We start from the raw sequence: 16,393 nt of genomic DNA, 5'->3' as shown, positions 1-16,393 counted from the left end.
TAACTTTCTTGCAGGGGTAAGCAAGAATACTTCGTGGTGCTGTGTGACTTACTCCATATCTCTTCAGCAGCACGCGTGTCCCACTTCGGGTGACGATTCTGAGGCAGATTGTGGTTTCAGATGGCGACAGCCCAAGGCGCAGTTGTAAAGTTCCTCCTTAGCTTTGCCCCTGACCATTTCATCTATTAATGATGGTTGCTTGAGTGCGTTATTCCCTAGAGATTGCACAATGGTGATTTTCTAAATCTATCATTCTTTCCCATTAACTGGAATTCTTCTGAAAAGCAAAACTTTTCCCCCTTATCACCTAGGACTTTTTAGTAATCTCAAAATGCAGTTTATACAAGAAAGGCAGGATAAATACCTTATTCTTTCTCTAAATTGCCAGGGTTTTTTTTTGTTTGTTTGTTTATTTTTGAGAGAGGGACTGTACAAGCAGGGGAGGCACAGGGAGAGGGGGAGACAGAGAATCCAAAGGAGGCTCCATGCTGTCAGCATAGAGCCCGACGCAGGGCTCGAACTCACATACCATGAGATCATGACCTGAGAGGAAGTCAGACACTTAACGGCCTAAGCCACCCAAGATCCCCATATTGTCAGCTTTCTAAGTAAGGAGCTGGTTCCCTTGTTACTCCCAGTGGTGTCCAATGAGTCACTGTTACTGTTGGTTTTTGTTTTGGAAGAGTCATAAAGTACTCAGGGTCTTAAAAACTTGTATATTTCATGCATTTTACTCCATTACATTCATGATTCTTTTTGATGCTCGCATTGTCCCATCCTTGGCCCAAGGGAGACCCTTCACATATTTGTTTTCAGGCATAACAAGGTGTCTTGGGTTCATCTAGTATATTTTCATGCCTGGAAATGAGATCTTCCTCCAAGATGACTTGTATTTGTTGGTGAGGGTTGGTGTATAGATGCCACAATCTGTATGTATTCTGTGCTTCTTGTTATTATTTCTAAGTTTTCTCAGTGCACAGGGTTAGGAAGTGCGTATTTAACAAATGAAAATAAAATACTAGGAGTTCATACTGATATTTTCATACCAATTTAACAAAAAAAAATTATTTTAGTTCTTTGATTTCACATTTGTTTCTCTCTCTTACACAAAAAACCTTGGGTCCAAACACTGTTATACTACAATATTTCCAATAGTTTCAAAGCAACAGTACCAATATTATTACCAACCATTTTCCTAGTGAATAAGAGATTTCTTTGCAGTTCTGTTTATGTTTAGAATATATCCCACTAAAAAGAGTCAAATTAACTTGTTCTAACAACACTTAGGTTCTTTTCACCAATTTGATATACAGTTAAGTTCCTTTATTTCAATTTGTTTTCAAGTTTTAGGATTTGCTTTTTTATTCCTTTTTGGTTTCATTTTATTTTTGGATCCGTAAAATACACTTTCAAAACTAAACGTAGGTAAGAAAGTGTTATCAAAAAAGTCTTTCTTCGTCTCCTCTGAGTTCCTACCTCTCTCTATTGGCAGCTCTTTCTTAATAATTTTGGTTTCTTTTATCTTTGCAGAATTTCTTTTTTGCAACTACATATGCATTCATATGTCCTCACCTCTCTTACAGTGAAGCTCACATACTATTCCTTACAATGCACCATATCTGTTCTAGAAATCTGCATAGCCATCCATTGTCACGATGAACCATGGTTTATTTAACCAGCTACTTACTGATTGATGGAGTTCTGTTTTCTCTGTGTCTTTTAAAAACCAAAAATCCTTTGTCCAGGTCATTTTATATTTTGGCCAGTGTGTCTTTGGTGATCTCTTTCTAGAAATGGGATTGCTAGGTTGAAGGGCAATGTGATTATACTTTTGACTTTTTCTAGCTCCTGCTAGATTCACTTCTAGCAGGAATTGTGTCATTTTGCACTGAGAAGGGTTTTGTAAAAAGACCTTGCAAATGCACAAATTCAGTATACAGTTGGAAAAGTTAGTGTGTTCTTTAAAATCACAAGTTATTGATTGAACCTGCACCGTTTCCCCCTAATGTCTATGCTGTAGCCTGGTACAGAGCACCTGGTTCCTGCCTTTTCTTCTTTTTTTAAAGTTTATTTATTTACTTTGAAAGACAGTGAGCACAAGTGGGGAGGAGCAGAGAGAAGGAGAGACAGACCCCTAAGCAGGCTCCGCGCCATCAGTGCACAGCCCGTTGCAGGGCTCAGCCTCGCTGTACCGTGAGATCGTGACCTGAGCTGAGATCAAGAGTCGGCGCTTAAATGACTGTGCCACCCAGGTGCCCCCGGTTCCTGCTTTTAGGGCTTCCATGGTTTGTCTGTGGAAAATGACATGAATGAAAAGCAGGGTTAGAGTAGCTGAAGATAGACTGTGTTGTAAAAACAAAGGTGAAAGTCCAGCTCAAGCGTCTCTCTTGAGGAAGCCTTCCCCACTTACCGCAGGCCACGTGAGTCCTTGATCCTCTCACTTCCATTTGCACTTTTAGTGACAGTGACCCTTTCTCCAGACCCAAACTTTTGAGCCCTGGTTGAACAGATCCAAATGAACTAACAGGGATAACAGAGCTGAATGTTTGAAATGTGGGCTGCCTCACAAATTTGAGCTGAATAATTATTTTCTGTGGAGGTGTGTTTGCATTTCCCAAAGCATGTTCTCTGGAACATACGTGGGATGCTACATGGGTTACACAGCAAAATCAGTGTGGAAATGTCAGGCTGAACAAACCCAATGAGACGTGACTCCAAAATCAGATGCTGTCCCATGCTCACGTGGCCACAGAGCCCTCTTTCCAGGGAGCATCTCGTGTTCATACTGTTCCATGAGCCACGAAGAACATGTGGGTTCTGTTTAAATGAAAACCAAAGGTTGATTAACTTGTGTTTGTACAGTTCTGTAATTTCTTATTAACATTTTTTTATTTGTTTCTTTCTAGATTGAATCATTAAAGAAAAAGGTGCAGCAGAAACAGCTTTTAATACTGCAGCTTTTAGAAAAGATATCTTTCTTAGAAGGAGAGGTAAGAAGCTGTGTTTCTTGAAGCTGGTGTCTTCCCTACCATTAAATTTTATGTTGCTAAGCCTACCACTGACACTTAATTAAAAATATGGCTATTTCCTGGCCTTATAAAATTGACTGAAGGTTAACTGCCAACACTGAAAATGAGGTTCTGACAGCTAGTTTTTCTTTACCACCTGACTCTCCTCATTCCAGCTTGCTGTGCTCACCCCTGCTTTTTGGCTCTCATTTTTCTTGTTCAGGAATTTTCTTAGCAAGTTGGATAAGCTGTTGAACAACACTGATAATCTCCCACGTTTATGTAGTGCTTCATACTTTTGTGAAATATTTTTCAGGCACATTCCTCACATGGTTCTCTCAGTGACTCTAAAAGAGACAAAGATCATTATCTTTGTGTTAACGCAGGTTTTAAAAGGAGGTACAGAAAAAAGAAAAGGAGGCACAGAGAAGGCAGGTGGCTTTGCTCAAGGTCACCCAGCTTAGCTGATGCCAGCGCCAGGCTGAGAGACAGGTCCCTAACCAGTGCTCTGCTGTGACACGGAGTCAGCATGGTTAGAGGTGACTTAATTTCACCTCAGGTTTTCATGACATTTAGTCTTCCTGACGAAAAAGTCACTTTGGAGATTTGGTGTAGGTTCCAAAAAAGGAAATTATGGAGTTGGAAGAACCTGAAGAGCTTAGGTATTAATAGAAGGAGAAGCCAAAATCTATTTGCTCTGCAGGCTCTATTAGGAGCTTGGCACTGAGCCTCTTCCTTTGAGCCTCATGAATCTCTCCCTGTCTGTGCTCGACATAGTTCTTCCCCTGAGGGAGACCGCCCAGGAGAGAATGATGAAGTGAGCAAACAGGGAAGAAACGACGTCTATTAAGCACCTGGTATCGTTGGGTATTGTTAATTGCTCTCCCCATCCTTTGTAGAACATAAGAGGTTAAGAGTGGAATCGGACTTGCCCAAGTTGGAACCCTAGATCTGCCTCTTAGGAGCTGGGTGATGCTGGGGAAGTTTCTTATAATTAGAACATGAGGACGGTAATTGCACTTACGTGTGTGTGGCCGTGCAGTAAGGTAGAAAATGCCTGGCATGTTTATGAAGAGGCATGTCTTAGGAATTAGATTATACTTCTCCCATTTTATAAATGGGAAACTGAGGTTCAGGGGCATTAAGGAGCCCATCCAAGGTGACATTAGAAATGGGTAAGCCTGAATTCAAAGCTTGAGCTCTTCACTGCTGTGTTTGTAGGAGGGATAATCTGTGCTTTCATTTATTCTGTTTTGGGAGCTGCCTATAAAAGTCATGACCAGGGAGCGCCTGGGTGGCTTAGTCGGTTGAGCGTCTGACTTCGGCTCAGGTCATGATATCACGATTCGTGGTTTCGAGCCCCGCGTCGGGCTCTGTGCTGACAAGTAACTCAGAGCCTGGAGCCTGCTTCAGATTCTGTGTCTCCCTGTGTCTCTGACCCTCCCCTGCTCACGCTGTCTCAGGGAAAAAAAAAAAAAAAGTCATGACCAGAAGTCCCTCATGGCCCACAGGGACCTGGTAGCAGATTCAGGTCCAAGGAGTCTCAGTGTCCTGACAGCTGAGTAAATGGCGTTTTGCCCTGGCCCTCTCCTGCCTTCCCCTCCACAGTCCCGGGGTCCAGCTCCAGCCTTACTGATCGACATTTCTGAGATCGCCCTGTGAAGTCACCGCTTTCTGTGGGAAGAATCACACCTTCCCCAGTGAGATTAGAGAGCGAGGGCCCTGGTGCCAGCCCACGGGTCCAGAGAGAAAGGGTGGTTCCAGGACAACGGAAGGAGAAGCTGACAGGAGGCAGAGCAGGTCACCCAAGGCAGTGCCCACCAGCTCGCCCTTCCCCGTGGCTGTGCCACTCAAGCCAGCTCTACTTGTAGGTGACGAAATGTCCGAGGGGATGTTAGCAGAGAGAACAGCCAAACACACTGTGCTTTAATGCTTCATTTCTTCCTGTCTTGCCCAGACCCTGAGATGTGGGTCTTAGTCCACATAGTTTATTTGACAGGTGATCCCAGGAAGCCCCAGTGGAAGGGGGGAAAACTGAGTCAGGGAAAAGCTGAAAGCCAATAATGGGTGCCTGGCTGAGGGTGTTGCCACCATGGGCAGCTGCCACTCACTCTCCTTGGGGGCCTGTAGGAGGTGCTGCGCTCTGGCCTCTGAGTTATCCTTACCAACAGGTCAGAAAGCTGGGCATTTAGCCAGTAACTCCCGTCAGCCACTGGGTGAGGCCCGCTCCTGGGGGAGCAGAGGGACCAGCTGTGGCCTGTTCCGGCAGGGCCACCTAGACTCTGGTGGTTAGAAAAGCCCTCAGGAAAAGAGTCACAAGTGGCTGTCGGGAAATGGATATGAGCGGGGCCAGCAGTGTCTGCTGTGTGTATCCGGTGAGCAAGACTTTGAGAACCCGTTTTCCTTGAGCATTTAAATACCGGTGATAAATTTGTTTGACACAATTCCCATAAACTATTTAAATTCCTCTCCAAATATAGTATGGCTGATTCCTTTTGATTACTTCCTACATCCACTTAAACAGCAGATAACACACACACACACATACACACTCGCAAAATAAGTTACATAGTGATAAGAGTAATACATTTACACTTGATCTTATTCTAAAATATCTTGGGCTTAGTTTATTTATTTCTTCACTGTTTCTGTTGTTGTTTTTTATATCTTCCCAAGGCTATTGTTTTACTTATTTCAAAGTTTTCTTAGAGTTAACATCATTGTAACACTTTCCAGACAGGTGTACGGCTCTTTCAGGTCTGAAGAAGACAGAATAGCTTTTCTGAGTAGCTCTAAGGTTAGAGCGTGTGGGTTCTGGGGTGCGCACACAGGATGAAGTGACTTCAAGGTGACTCAAAGTCAAGACCCCTTATCATCATGATGCCTGGACCTAATTTTTAGAACTATTAAAAACGTTAACTGTTCCTTAATAGTTTACCGTACTTTGTTGGGCCAGGTAAAGATTTCGCCTCTGAGGAGATGAGAGTTTGAGTTGAGAACTTGTTCCTCTTTAGGCTGTGTGACTAGTTTATCCTGTTACAAACACACTGCTGACTGTTGGTTCCTTGCTAACTGTGGGTGACCACTAATGGCAGTGACCTCTGCCCCTCTTCCCACCTGGTGGTTATATGATTACCAACGCCAAGCAGTCCTTCCGTGGGCCCTAAGGTCCTGGGATGACCTGACTTAACAGTTTATTTTGTTACTGAAAACAATTTCTTTTTAATGTTTAATATCAGACACACTGCTGATACTCATTTCCTGACCGGCCACTTTATATTTGAGTGAGTGAGAGAGAGAGCATGAGCAGGGGAGGGGCAGAGAGGGAGACACAGAATCTGAAGCAGGCTCCAGGCTCTGAGCTGTCAGCACAGAGCCCGACGTGGGGCTTGAACTCACGAACTGCAAGATCATGACCTGAGCTGAAGTCAGATGCTTAACTGACAGAGCCGGCCAGGTGTCCCCAGTTTCTGTTATTATTTCTTACCTGATACAGAAGTTTTATAAACATATAATACTCTATAAAAGAAATGATATCACCTTATATGTTAATGCTTTCTAGTTTTAAAAATCAATACAAATTGTTAGCTTATTATAGTCACCTTTTCTACTAAAACCATCTTTGTGTACACTTGATATTAACTTTCCCTTTAAGAGTTGTGAACACAAGGCATTTCTCAGACTATGTTTCCATAATAATAATTTCCTTCTCCTTTTTTGATGCCCAGATTGTCACAACTCCGCGCGAGTTCTCGTACATTAACTTCTTTGCCCGTGTGGCAGGGTTCTTGACGCTTTGGGGTTCATTATTGCTGTCCTCGTTTTTGTCCTATTTCAAGATACGGGATTGGCTTGTCTCTGAGGAGCCCTGGTTCATTTTAGTGGAGAACTATACCGAGAACTACCCGGGCATGAGAACTGGTCATGGCTGAAGCTCTGGGCCTAGTGTTAGGCCAGTTTTGCTAGTGACAGAATTGGGGGGAAATGTCTTTTTAAGATGATGAAGTCCCACTGACATATTTCAGATGTATCTAAGTAGACTGCTTTACGATGCAGCGTTCTGCTGGCCCTAAGACTTTCTATGACGTTGGCCTGTTCTAACGCCAGTAATTTTTATATCATGCTTTCCATCCCCTGCTTTAAACCATGGTGATGCCAAAGGCAGTATTTCAGATACCTTTGAAAAGTTTTCATAGACAAATCTGGTAACTTCCTATATTCCATCTTATTACGTAAGTAGCTACCTTTTATTAAGGGCCTAAATGCAGACTCTGAAGCGAGGCTGCCTGAGTTCAAATCCCCACTCTGCCACTTAACTAGTTAGGTGATCCTAGGTGAGTTAACTGTTCTGGGCCTTAGTTTGCTCATTTGTAAAACAGAGTCTTCTCTTTACCTTGATATCATCTCCATAGAGTTGTTATGAGGATTAAATTAATAGGAAGTGATTAGAAAAGTACATGGCTCATAGTAAATGCTGTGTTTACTGTTTCTTCAGCTGTGTGGGCCCCAGGGTCTCCCTTTATGTATGTATTTCCTTCTTCTCCTCTTCCTCCCCACCTTTTTAAATATATTTTTTTTAACAAGTTCACGTATTTGAGAGAGAAAGTGTGAGTAGGGGAGGGGCAGAGAGAGGGAGCGAAAGGAAGAGAGAGAGAATCCCAAGCTGGCTCTGTGCTGTCAGCACTTGGGGCTCAAACCCGCAAACCTGTGAGATCATGACCTGAGCCGAAGTCAGACGCTTAACCGACTGAGCCAGCCAGGCACCACACATTCTTTTTTAGAATAGAGAATGTGGATCATTTTGGTTTCTGAATCCATCATTTGTAATTACTAATGCTTATACTCATTGGGTTTTGAACCCTCACCAGATTCCTAAAAGTTTGCCCTATCAACCAATTCAAAATCTCCCCAGTACAAAAATATGTCCATTCTTTTTCTCCTTTTTTTCCAAGCAGTATTTTTTTATGTGCCTACCTCTTGAATAAGGACTATCCCATCCCCTATTTCCGATATAGAAAATGTTATTAAAATAAAATTATAAGCATATGCCTCCATGAGGTTGATAAGCTTTCTGAAACTGAACAGATTCCATTCTGTTCTTCTCTGCTGCAAATCCTGAACCTACAGCTAAATTCAAAGGTAAGAGCAAAGGACTCACATGTCTTCGTTTTGTCCATCCTGCATTTAATGCGTGTTGTATGGTACATAAACCTCTCAGCATGTCTGTTGTGCATTCCTGGGACTATTAGTAATGTTCCAGTGTAGTAGTGGGGCGGCAGCACCAGGCACCGGGGCTCCGCGTCCGCACTTTATTGGACACGCGTTCTTGTTTAGTGCAGGTGCTGCAGCTCCGGCCGCTCCCTCCCCTGGGCCTGAGGGAGTGGCTGACACACACGTGGGGGTGGGGGTGTTGACATACGCTTGTGACTTCATTTCCAAAAAACGCCACAAGGTGCTGCACCAGGTCCCTCCTTCCTGAAAGGCACGCAGCCTGTGAGCTGCATTTCCCACCTGAACACAAGGGGGTGGTATTTGAAAGCAGGTCAACCCTGGGTCTGGAGCCCCAGTCCCAGAAGCAGTCTTGTCTAGAACACAAGCCAGGCAGTAACGAGGCTGCTGTCATTCGGTTCACTTGAAGTGGAGTCTGGAGGACTGAGAGCGGAGTCTGTTTGCCTGTACCAAGACCTGGCGGTTTTCTAAGTTTTTCTTAATCTGTCCTTCCTTCTCTAACTTCCCTCCTACTGATCCTGTTGAGGCTCCCACCTTCTTTTTTTTCTTGTGTGTTCATTTACGTAAACAAACTGCATCTATGTAAAGTGTATAGTGACCGATCGGAACGAGGCTAATTGTGGTGGTCACTTCACAGTATATACAAATAGTGAATCATGGGGCACCTGGGTGGCTCAGTTGGTTAAGTGTCCAACTTTGGCTCAGGTCATGATCTTGCGGTTTGTGGGTTCAAGCCCTGCGTCGGGCTCTGTGCTGACAGCTCAGAGCCTGGAGCCTGCTTTGGATTCTGTGTCTCCCTCTCTCTCTGCCCTTTCCCCACTGGCTCCCTGTCTCTCAATCTCTCACTCTCAAAAATAAACATTAAAAAAACAGTGAATCATTATGTTATATACCTGAAACTACTATAATGTGATACTATACCTGAAAAAAAACTAAAGGTTATAATTCAGTGACTCTTGACAGTTGTATATACCTGTGAAACTGCCACCACAATCTAGATACAAAACATTTCCATCATTTCCCAAAGACTCCCTGGGTCCCTTTGTGGTCCCTCTCACTAGTCATCACCCCTTGCCCTCTGCAGGCAGCCAGTGATGGTTTTTTTTTTTTTTTTTGGTGGGAGGGTCACTTTATCACTTTTTGTCACTGTGGACTTGTCTGCATTTTCTGTAAATGAAATCGTGTTGTATGAATTCTTTCGTGTCCAGCATCTCTCACTTGCATGATGGTTTTCGCTGTAGCTATGTTGTATGCATTCCTTTTTATTGCAGAGTGGCATTCCCTTTTATTTATGTGCTCATTTGTTGATGCACACTGGAGTTGTTTACAGTTTGGGGCTCTTGGGAATGAAGCTGTGAGGAGTATTACTGTACAAGTCATTATGTGGACATACGTTTTCACTCCTCTTGGGTAAAGTCCTAGTAGTGGAATATATGGTAGATGCAGGTTCAAAAACAAACTGTGTGCTTTTTGTGTTCTTATACATTTTTGCCTACTACAAGGTCACAGAGATTTTTCTTTTGGTATTTTCCCTAAATATTTTATAGTTTTTGCTTTCTAATTGATGTCTGTAATCCATTTGGAGTTAATTTTTGTGTTTGGTGTGAAGTAAGGAGGAGTATACACCCCCATCCCCCCCGGAGATATCCTGTTATTTCCTGTGAGCATCCCTTTAATTCCTATTATTGATAATTTGTATGCCACCCTCCCCCACTCTGTGTCTTTGATCAGTCTAGCTAGGGGGTTCTCAATTTTGTTGTTTTCAAAAACTAGAACAGCTTTTGGCTTTGTTGATATTCTCTGGTCTCTGTTTTCCATTGTATTGAGTATTGCTCTGATATTCGTTATTCCCTTCCTTCTAGTTATTTCGGTGTTGCTTTGCTTTTTCTAGCTCCTTTGGTGGACATTAGGCCACTGATTTTAGAGCTTTCTTTTTTAAAGGTTTACAAAATTTTTTATTTATTTTGAGGGAGAGTGCATGAGCAGGGAGAGACAGAAAGGAGGAGAATGCCAAGCAGGCTCCGTGCTGTCAGTGCAGAGCCTGATGTGAGGCTAGAACTCATGAACCATGAGATCCAATGACCTGAGCTAAGATCAGATGCTTAAGTGACTGAGCCACCCAGGCACGCCAAGCTTTCTTCTTTTTTAATATCAGCAGCTATCAATGTCCCTGCAGACTCTGCTTCAGCTCAGTGGCACCCCTCAACTTTGTTATGTTGTATTTTCATGATCATCCAGTTTGAAATACTTTTTAATTTCCTTTGAGATTCTTCTTTGACTTATGGGTTACTTGGAAGTGTGTTGTTTAACCTCCAAATATTTCAGGTTTTCTTAGATATCATATTATTTCTAATTGTTATGGTCAGAGAACATACTTTGTATGGTCTTAATTCTTTTAAATTTATTGAGACTTGTTTTACGGCTCAGCACATGGTTTCTCTTGGTTTGTGTAAAAAAATAGGTATTCTGTTTGTGTTCTATAAATATCAATTAGATTTAGGTGGCTGATACTATTGTTTTTCCTGGGTTTTGTGTAATTGCGCTATCAATTGCTGAGAGAAGGGTGTTAAAATCCATTACTCCGGTTTTAGACCATCTCTTTAATTTTGTCATTCTTTTCCATATATTTTGAAGCTCTCCTATTAGACATACACATTTTTTAAACTGTTTTGTCTTCATGATGTATTGGCCTTTTCATGATTATAAAATGTTCATTACTGCTTTGTTCCTACTCTGTCTTGAAGTCTATTTTCCCTAGTATTAATACAGAGGGAATTCCTGCCCTCTCAAGATTACTGTTTGCATGGTTTATCTTTTTTCACCCACTTAGTTTTAACTGATCCACGTGTCTGTATTTAGTGTGGATCTGTTGTAGATAGTACATAGTTAAATGCTGCTTTTGTATATATTCTGATAGTTTTTTACTGGACTATATAGTCCACTGGCATCTAATAATTAATAGGATTGGATTTAGGTCTATCATTTAATTGTTTATTGTTTATTCCCTCTGGTTATAGTTTTTGTTTCTCTTTAGATGATTTCAATATACTTTTAGAATTCCATTATATCAAGTGGCATTTTGCTTTATCTCTTTTATCCAATATATTAGTGGTTTCTCTGGGTATCACAATATACATCATTAACTGTTCAAAGTCCACTCAGGTAATATTGTACTACTTCATGTGAAATGTAGAAATCTTGCAATGGTATAGGTCCATTCCCCCTCCCCCTGCTGTTAACAGTTATAGGTAGTCTATCTGCACACATTATAAACCGAAATGCATTCATTTTAATTTTTGCTTTAACAGTCTCTAACATAATATGTAATAGTCTATTATATATATTACATATAATATGTAATCTAATAGTATTTTAGAGAAATTAAGAGATAATAGTCTTTCATATTTACTCATATAGTATCTATATGAGTAAAATCTGAAAATCTGTTTCTCTCTGGTATCCTCTCTCTTCAGCCTGAAGACCTTTTATTTAGCATTTTGTGTAGGGCAGCTCATATTGGGACAAATTCAGTTAGTTTTCCTTTATCTGAAATGAAGTTCTCTAATTCAATAATGAAAATTAAATAGAGCGTTCCAGGATGACAGTTTCTTTTAGCACTGTTTTCTGCCTGCCATCATTTTTGATGAGAAATCCATGGTAATTCAAATTATTGTTCCCCTATATGTAACAGGATTGCTTTCAAGATTTTTTCCTTATTTGTGGTTTCCAGTAGTTTGACTAGGATATAACAATGTATATTTCTCTCTGAATTTATTGTTTGGGGTTTGCTGAGATTCTTGAATTTGTAAATGTATGTCTTTTACCAAATTTTGGAAATTTTGAGCCGTTAAATCTTTGACTCTTTTCCTGCTCTAGTTTCTTTAACCTTCCTTCTGTGATTCCAGTGTCCCTATGTTAGGCATTAGAAATTGTGCCATCATTTCAGGAAGCTCCATTTGTTACTTTCAGTCTTTATCTTATTCTTATTGAACTTCTGTTAATGTGTCTTCAAGTTCACTGACTCCTTTTTTTGTCATCTCCATTCTTTTCTTCACTCTAGTAATTTTCTAAAATTTGAGGCAATGTATTTTTCTGTTCTAAAGTGTCCGTTTGGTCTTTTTACGTTTTCTAGTTGATTTTTTTTACTACATCAATTAGAAGCATATTTTCTTTGACCTCAATGAGCATAGTTATTATAGCTGCTTTAAAGTCCTTGTCTGAAAATTCCAACATCCAAGTCCTCTCTGGATTGGCATCTATTGGTTCTCCTTTTCCCTGGGAATGGTCACATTTTCCCGACTCTTCACATACCGAGTGATTTTGGATTATAACTTTGACTTCATAAAGGTTTTGTTGTGGAGACTTTGGATTCTGTTTTATTATTGTTTTGAGCTGCATTGAGATTTTTGTTTTAGGTCATGAAGTTGGTTAGACCCAACTCCACCCTGCCCTGCTGTGATAGCTTGTATCTCACTTCAGTTCTTTAAGCCTTGGCTGCAAACTTCTTTCAGTTTGCCCCACACATGCATGGTTCAGGGGTGTGCCAGACACTTGAGCTGAGTCTATACACAGAATTTAGAGTTTCTTACTTTGTGGATTCTCTCCTTTTGGTTTCCCCTTTATTCTTGGCAGTCCTGGTTATGCTGGACAACTCCTGTTTTGTTTTTTTCTACTAGAAAGATGATCTTTATGTTGAATTTTTAAAGCATCTGTGTTGTCGCCATGACTGTACTGTTTTTGGGCAAAGCTGCAAACAAAAACAATGAGTCACAAAGAACCCATTCTAAGCCCATCTCTCCCCTCTATAGCTTGCCTGTCTTGCTTCAGTCTCCAGAGACCTAAAGAGATGCTTTTTTGTCTTCTGTCCATAGTTTCAGCTAATTTTTGCAGGACAAACCATTGGTTTACTGCTTGCTGCTCAATGCTATAAATGCAGTTCTCATTCTTTGAGCTAGGAGATTACAATGACCTCCTTGACTAATCTTCCTACCAATAGTTTAGTTTCCTTCCCATACAACTTTCAAGGCCAGTGGTTGAAATAAAATCTAGTGCTGACTCTGGGCTTATAGAAGGAGTATAAAGTACTTATAAAGGCATACTTAGCCCTTCCCAACCAACTCTTGTTACCTGTATACTTGAGTAAGGTGCATCCTCCAATTCTGGAACACTCGTCTCTTTATACCTCTTACTCTCTTTCTTTTGCAGAACTCAAGGAAATCTTCGTGGACAGTTCAGTTCTTTCCCCCTGTCTTGAATTCAGCATCTTCTCCGAGTTCCCCCTTATATTCTGTGGATCCCTCTGGCCCTCTGGCTTGGGACTTCTGACTTTGTTCTGTTATTTTCTCCTTAGTTGCCTGTGTCCTCATAAGACTGAAATCAAGGGTTGCAAATCATGCCCTATTTAACTGCTCTCCTCACCTAACTTTCCACACCACATGATACTTTGCACTAAATTTTAAGAGTACTGGTCTTTCATTTCAGTCTTCAGTGAGTATCTGATGTGCACACACAGAGTTCCTCTGAAATAGAACAAAAGATTGTGTTTACCTGTCTGCTACGCGCTGTATTCAATGCACCAATTAGGGCACACTTACTAACTAACTTTGTCTTTTATGCCCCTTTATTATGGGTAGTCAACTCAGAATTATGTGAAATCCTCATTACTACTCTATCCTGAGAAGAGAGACAAGGCTGCGGGATTTCTGGAGCTTGTTAATGGGCAAGCCTCTTTTGCCCTGGTCTTTCCTGATGAATGGGAGAGTTCAAATATTGCTGGCGAAGCCGTGTGTGTGTAGATGTTGTACCTCAGGCACAAAGCCAGCAACATTCTCCTATCATGAGCATTAAGTGATAGGTTTGGAGCCCATCCATCTGTCATGGCTTGTGAGCTGCTAGCGAATCTGTTAATGTGTTCTTCCCCTGCACACCCTTTCCCTCTTTTCTGAAAGGATCCCTAGACCAGCAGAGCAGGAGTCTGTGCCAGAGTGGCTGCTTTGCTCCTAGGTACCAGCTGTGCAGGGCAGGAGTTCCTGAGCTGTACCCCACCTTCTTTCTTTTGAAACAAATGAGCTTCTTTTTCAAAGGGCTTTTCAACTTTTTTATTCGTTAGTGTCTTACACTAGTGCTTTAGCTTCAGGTCCAACTTAAAAAAATTGCTTTTTTTTCTAATTATGCAAATAACATGCTACTTGTAAAAGTATTTATAGGTTTATTTATTCCTTAACTATTTTGTATCTCTGACATGCCATGTTCTGAGGATATAGTGAAGTAGATATGGTATTGCCTTGTGAAAATTTAATCTGACAACAGTTGTTGGCAAGGATGTGGAGAAAAGGGAATGCAAACTGGTACTGGTACAGCCACTGTGGACAACAGTATGGAGTGTCTTTCAAAAAATTAAAAATAGAACCACCTTACCATCCAGCAATTGGACTACTAGGTATCTTCCCAAAGAATATAAAAATACTAATTCAAAGGGTTACATTTATCCCTATGTTTATTGCAGCATTATCTACAATAGCCAATTTATGGAAGCAGCCCAAGTGTCCCTGTGTGTGTGTGTGTGGGTATATAATTACATATAAGTATGTGTTATATATAAATGTGTGTATATACGCACACAATGGTATATTATTCAGTCATTAGAAAAAAGTGAAATCTTGCCATTTGCAACACCATATGATTTCACTCATATGTGGATTTTGAGACAGACAAACCAAAACAGATGAGGTGGCTAGCGGGATGGTTACATAGGTGATGGGGATGAAGAAGAATTCAACCAGTAATGTACAAAAAAGAAAAATTTAATCTAGCCTTACGGAGAAATATGTAGAATTACTTTTTAAAAACTGAAATCTCTCAATACACAGAGATAATCCCCGTTTTAACCCCTTTCTGAAATTTGTGTATGTTTGCACTTCCGCGTCTGTACTCCGTCTATTTTCATTCCAATATCCTCCACCCTCTTGCTCCTTTGTCCTTCATTTCCCCCGTGGGGCAAATTTCCAAGTCCTGAGCATCCAGTCATCAACCTAGGTAACGTCTGGCTCTGACCTGAAGAAAAACTATTTAGAATGCTAATTTTAATCCCAAGGAGCTTGTTCTACTTTATATGTTTGAGATTCTGAATTTTCCAAACCTAAGAAATACTAATTATTAAAGTTATGGAGGTATTTCCCACTAAATTAATAGACTTACTCATTTTATAGTTTAATAAGGGAGTATTAAAACATGAGCTATACCTATTTATAATTGCAAGGAAAGTGGTAAATATCTAAGTGCCATCAATAAGAGACTAGTTAAAAAATGTGCATCCATACAGTGCATTCCATACAATGGAATGCTCTGAACCCAGTAAAATAGCTTGCTGGGAAAACAAAACTAATAAACATGGCAAGATCGACACAACAAATTGCTGAGTGGAAAAGACCCCAAATTTAGCACATAGGGTATTTTGTTTGTTTCCACTTATGCAGAATTGGATCCATATGTATGGTACATGCCCAGAAAACTATCTGTAAAGATGTATTTCTTTAATTCCTACTGTGACAGAGGTGCTCGAAAAATACATGACGACAGATGTCCATGTCACAGAGAAAAATCAGGTAATACATATAAATTGCATCTTGCACGTTTGTGGGGGACAGATTTTCTTTACTAAAAGTATTTCTTCCCTCCTCTCTAGAATAATGAACTACAAAGCAGGTTGGACTATTTAATAGAAACCCAGCCCAAGCCTGAAGTGGAAACCAGAGAGATTGGAGTAGGCTGTGATCTTCTACCCAGGTATTTAGGAATTTCCTATTTTTCTGACTCAGATTCCTCTCTGACTTAAGAAAATACTTTGCGGGGCTGTTATTACCAGAAATGCATTCTTTCTATCAAAAATATTTCTGCAACGGTAAAGGGTTGCTGCTGAGAAGTCTGGCTCATTTCTGAGGGAGCAGGGGCATTGTGCAGGGCAGAGGGGACAGCGAAGAGAGGCCTGGAGAAGCTGAGTCAGCGAGAGATTAGCCCTGTTGTAAGTGCGTGCCCTTTGTTCCTCCATCCATTCGTTCACTCAGCAAACACCAGATGAGTCACCAGACGTGTATGGAGAAGAATGAGATTTGGTTCCTGCCCCAGATGTGGTCTTGGAGGGACAGTCAGATAGGGAA

At 41.0% G+C, this 16,393-nt stretch overlaps 1 protein-coding gene and 2 long non-coding RNA genes across 4 annotated transcripts in view; 1 reads left to right on the top strand and 2 right to left on the bottom strand.

Moving 5' to 3' along the window:
* Nucleotides 1-16,393, top strand: part of MYZAP (myocardial zonula adherens protein) — a 91,916-nt gene that overhangs the window by 66,271 nt on the left and 9,252 nt on the right. For both annotated transcript variants that reach the window (XM_077747956.1, XM_077747965.1), the window contains exons 11-12: nucleotides 2,907-2,990; nucleotides 15,922-16,022. In XM_077747956.1, the coding sequence (XP_077604082.1) occupies nucleotides 2,907-2,990; nucleotides 15,922-16,022 (185 nt within the window). The remainder of the gene's footprint in view (nucleotides 1-2,906; nucleotides 2,991-15,921; nucleotides 16,023-16,393) is intronic.
* LOC144218160 (uncharacterized) lies at nucleotides 2,097-3,349 on the bottom strand. Its single transcript, XR_013331066.1, has 3 exons — nucleotides 3,199-3,349; nucleotides 2,411-2,817; nucleotides 2,097-2,291 (listed from the first exon to the last, which is right to left on the bottom strand). It is a non-coding gene; the product is annotated as an uncharacterized LOC144218160 (long non-coding RNA).
* Nucleotides 13,547-16,393, bottom strand: part of LOC144218153 (uncharacterized) — a 36,539-nt gene continuing 33,692 nt past the window's right edge. The window contains exon 3 of the long non-coding RNA XR_013331063.1: nucleotides 13,547-13,756. This is a non-coding gene — a long non-coding RNA (uncharacterized LOC144218153). The remainder of the gene's footprint in view (nucleotides 13,757-16,393) is intronic.

This window comes from Crocuta crocuta, unplaced genomic scaffold, assembly GCF_008692635.1.
Source record: "Crocuta crocuta isolate KB4526 unplaced genomic scaffold, BGI_CrCroc_1.0 scaffold130, whole genome shotgun sequence".
Taxonomy (NCBI): domain Eukaryota; kingdom Metazoa; phylum Chordata; class Mammalia; order Carnivora; family Hyaenidae; genus Crocuta; species Crocuta crocuta.
Note: the sequence above shows the minus strand (reverse complement) of the source record. Positions and strands in the feature narration are given on the sequence as shown.